The sequence below is a fragment of the Triticum aestivum genome, chromosome 5B (assembly GCF_018294505.1).
Source record: "Triticum aestivum cultivar Chinese Spring chromosome 5B, IWGSC CS RefSeq v2.1, whole genome shotgun sequence".
NCBI lineage: Eukaryota > Viridiplantae > Streptophyta > Magnoliopsida > Poales > Poaceae > Triticum > Triticum aestivum.
In genome coordinates, this window is record NC_057807.1 from 636,878,444 (window position 1) to 636,882,257 (window position 3,814).

At 48.7% G+C, this 3,814-nt stretch overlaps 1 protein-coding gene across 1 annotated transcript; it reads right to left on the reverse strand.

Moving 5' to 3' along the window:
- Positions 1-454: 454 nt before the first annotated feature.
- On the reverse strand, positions 455-3,814 carry LOC123113808 (hydroxyproline O-galactosyltransferase GALT6; the record flags this gene model as incomplete). Its single annotated transcript, XM_044535121.1, is given in 7 exon segments — positions 455-1,062; positions 1,341-1,448; positions 1,958-2,131; positions 2,221-2,349; positions 2,443-2,730; positions 2,831-3,060; positions 3,187-3,814. Coding segments are annotated over 7 exon segments (1,764 nt in total), but the record flags the coding sequence as incomplete, so codon positions are not given.

Genomic DNA, 3,814 nt, shown 5'->3' on the forward strand with positions numbered 1-3,814 from the left:
GTTATTGCGATCGGGCACTTTTACGGCAACTCCATTCGAGTTGCTTGCTCTAGGTCATCTAAACTGTGTGAGCTGTCAAATTCAATATTGGCTGACTTGAAGTTGGTAACTCACTAACTCTCTATGAGTCGTCAAATTTCAGATAAGGACGTGCTACAGTGCATACCTGCGGATGGTACAGGATGACCAGGAGAGCTATTGCAGTGTTGAACAGGTCGTGTACAGTAAAAATGATCTGGATCACTCAATTTAGATCCGGCGGTTCAGAGTGATCCAAGTTACCTGTGAACTTGGCCACACAAAGTCAGCCAAACCGAGCCCGTCCTAGACTAGTGCCGACAGAAAACAGTGACATGTTCATCGGCAGAGACAGATACTGCAGCACAACAACGTGCAAGTCCTACAATGACATGCCCACTAATTAGTGGGCCAAATTCATGGCGAAGACAATGACTGAAACTAATTGGTGTAAACTCGCAAGATTGCTCTTCTGTGCCTGATGGGTTGTTCACGACCATTAACCGCAATCAGCCACTCAAAAAGTAATAGTATCAATTCATCTAAGCTTTTCTACCATTGACATTTACAGCTGAAGTCCTTGAGCAGTCAGAAATTCTATATATATGGGGGTAAAGAAGAGCACCACAAGCTGCTGAGCCAGAAGAGTCCCTACAAGCTGCCTGTTCGTTCATTCCCTCGGTCGCTTCCAGCTGAAACCCGGCCCGGTCATCTCTAAACAAAATGTAAAATTTGCCACCACAAATTTCCTTCAATGTCGGGCTCGGGGCCATCAGCAGCAGACATGGATGATCAGTAACACCAAAAAGGGGTCAGGCGCCACCGGTTCCCTCATCGCTATCTCATGTTGCAGCACCATGGTCTCCCAGCCTGCAGCTTGTCCCACAAACACAGCATCTGCCTCGGTGATTGGTAATGCGCGGTGTAGTAGTCGTCGATGCATCCGAACTGACAGAACTTGACGCTGTGCACGTATTCGACGGGCCTGGTGTGGTTGAAACGCCCCACCCACATTCCCATGCTCACGTCTTCCATTTTGAAGAGCTGCACAGCAAGCAAAATGTGAATTAGTCATCTTCTTTTTATTACCAGAAGAAACGAACTCGTGGTCTGTCCACGTTTTTATGTTCAGACTCTCTTCTTTCCAACCCGGTTCAAGTTATCTTGTGCATGGAAATCTGCACAGTTTTTTAATATGGTTTTACGGCTGTTCCACTGGGAGCACAAACATAATCTGGTGAAATTCTGGTTCATTCTGGTGGTATGCAAATTGTTGACTAATTTCTGTAGCATGCGGGCCAGAAGCATTTGTCTGAACTTACCCTTAATTTATGATCTGTAAATTCTGAAACAATAGAATCTGCGATATCAGCAGATATAACATATCCAGGACCATTTGCATATGTTGGATAATCCTCTTCTGGCCACTCCTGTCAAGTAGAGTACAATAGAAAAGCAGAGATAAGAAATATGTGCATTTACTGCGGACACCGTACACTGCTTTTGGTTAATGGGGTAACTTGATTGGAACTTAAAGTGGAAAAGCATAATAGACGTGTCTAGTATTCAGATAGTACTACCTGTTGAAATTCAGAGTAATTACCTACTGGAAAATATGAAATTATGACAGGAAGTCTGAGGCAGCACACACTAACTTTGAGAGTAAAGTTGTGCATTCTTCCTACAGATTTATTCAGGCTCTAGCAAGCAACAAAGCAAACTGTCCTACTGGAAGGAACTAATGACTGCATCTTTTATAGCAACTTTGGCTCATACATAAATTACAGCAAGGGGCAAGTACGAGAACTCATCTATTTTAAATAAGAACAGAAAGTTAAATAACTTCTGGACTGTTTGCTACAGCAATGTAGAGAAGCACTAACTTAATAAACCGATGAAAAAAAGGACAATCATTATGAAATCAACTCTTCAAGTTTACCTCGTAAGTAACAGCCCATTTCCCAATGCGCAATGGATTGTGGCGATAATTCATGTTCCCTATATAAAGACTTCTACCGGTCGGTATTTTCTTAATTTCAGCCATTACTGCATCAAGTCTAACAAAAGTATCATCATCACATTTCATTATATATTTCGCAGAGACGGCACGGACCTGAGAGAGAAAGGGTTCATTGGTGGCAAATAGTCAATACAGAGACTTAATTAGCAAATTTGAAAATGGGTACTAGCTCTTACACATACCCCATATTCGCATATGGCAACCGTCTTCAGAACAACCAGATCATAGCTGTCCATGAATGGCACAATGACAATGTCCCCAAAAAATTCTGCTTCCTTTTTCAACTCAAGATTCACTTCCTTTCTGGCATGCTGCAGATAAGGTAATTGAAAAGCTCAAGCCCATAGATAGTGGAGTACACAGGTAGGAATTACTAAGCCATAGATTGAGTCAACAAAAATTACCAGCGCAACAAAAAATCGAGCGACGACATTCGAAGTCTTCTGAGCAGCAGACATCCATGTCTTGCGAGCAGCCATACGCTCTGCAAAATGGTTGCCTGCTGACAGGATGCCGATGAATATCTCGGCTGGTTCTTCTGGCAGGGGAGGGGCCTGCCAAGCTGGAAACATCTCAAGGTGTTTCTGCGGTGCAAAGCTAGGATGTGTAGTGGGCAAAGTCCCCGCAAACACTGATTGCACATCAAGGTCCCCATTCAATGATAGGCCAGTAGCATCCTCAAGCCCAAACCCCTGCAAACACCACCAGAGACAAAAGTTAGCCGCAGTGCCCCACCATTTTAACATCTAATTATGCTTCTCGTATCTTGATGAGCAGAGAGTTGACACTTACGATGCGGTACGGGAATGACGTCACATGCCGGCCATCAACATTCACATGATATCCCTCCAATCCAGCGGTGAGAGTAAGAACAAAGAGGCGGTCCTCCACAAATGGGTATGGCCAAGAACTAGAAACCTTCTTGGTGCGGCCAATGAGGTGATTCAACCACCATGTGGTCTTGGACTCGTTGGACTGATCTTCGTCCTGAATCCACTTCTCACACTTGACCATCCCATCCACTGAACAACAATTCAATCAATTTTATCTATCTATCGTACAGCCAAAACAATCAATAACAGAGTAGCTAAACAGTACTAGTATGATCAGTCAGGCAACAAACAAAGAGAAAACAGGGTGTAGCATACCAGTCTCCTCGTCGGCACGGGACATCCAGCCCTCACATCGGATCGAGGTGCCCCACTGCATGCGGTAGCAGGTGTTCTGCTCGATGATGGGCTTGCCGCTCCAGTCGCCGCGGAGGCGGGGGTTGAAGTGGAGGATCCTGGGCGGGTCCTCGCCGTCCACGGTCTTAAGCCCCTGCAGCTCCATCATGAACTGGGAGACCATGAGCGGCTCCTCCCCCTCCCTGAGCTGCGCGATCTTGGGGTCCCGCTCGGGGTGCGCGGCGTACGGCGTGGCGGCGACGGTGATGTAGGACCCCAGCGTGAGCCCGCAGGGGAGCTCCACGGTCCGGCCCCGGGCCCGGAACTCGTCGCCGGCGAGCACGATGGAGTGCGGGCACTTGGCCCTGTCCTCGTCGTCCAGCGGGTCCGGCAGGGAGGCGCCCCCGAGGGCGTAGAGGTCGGCGAAGACGCGGGCCCCGGCGGCGGCGGCCTCGGCGGCGACCTTGCGCAGCGAGCCGCCGGCGCGGGAGGAGTTGAGGCGGCCGAGGTCGAGCCCGGAGACGATCCCCGACGGCGCCGCCTCGAGGGCCTCGCGGTGCGCGCGCACGGAGGGCCGCGCCGGCGCGGCCCGCCCGCCCGCCGCGTCGTC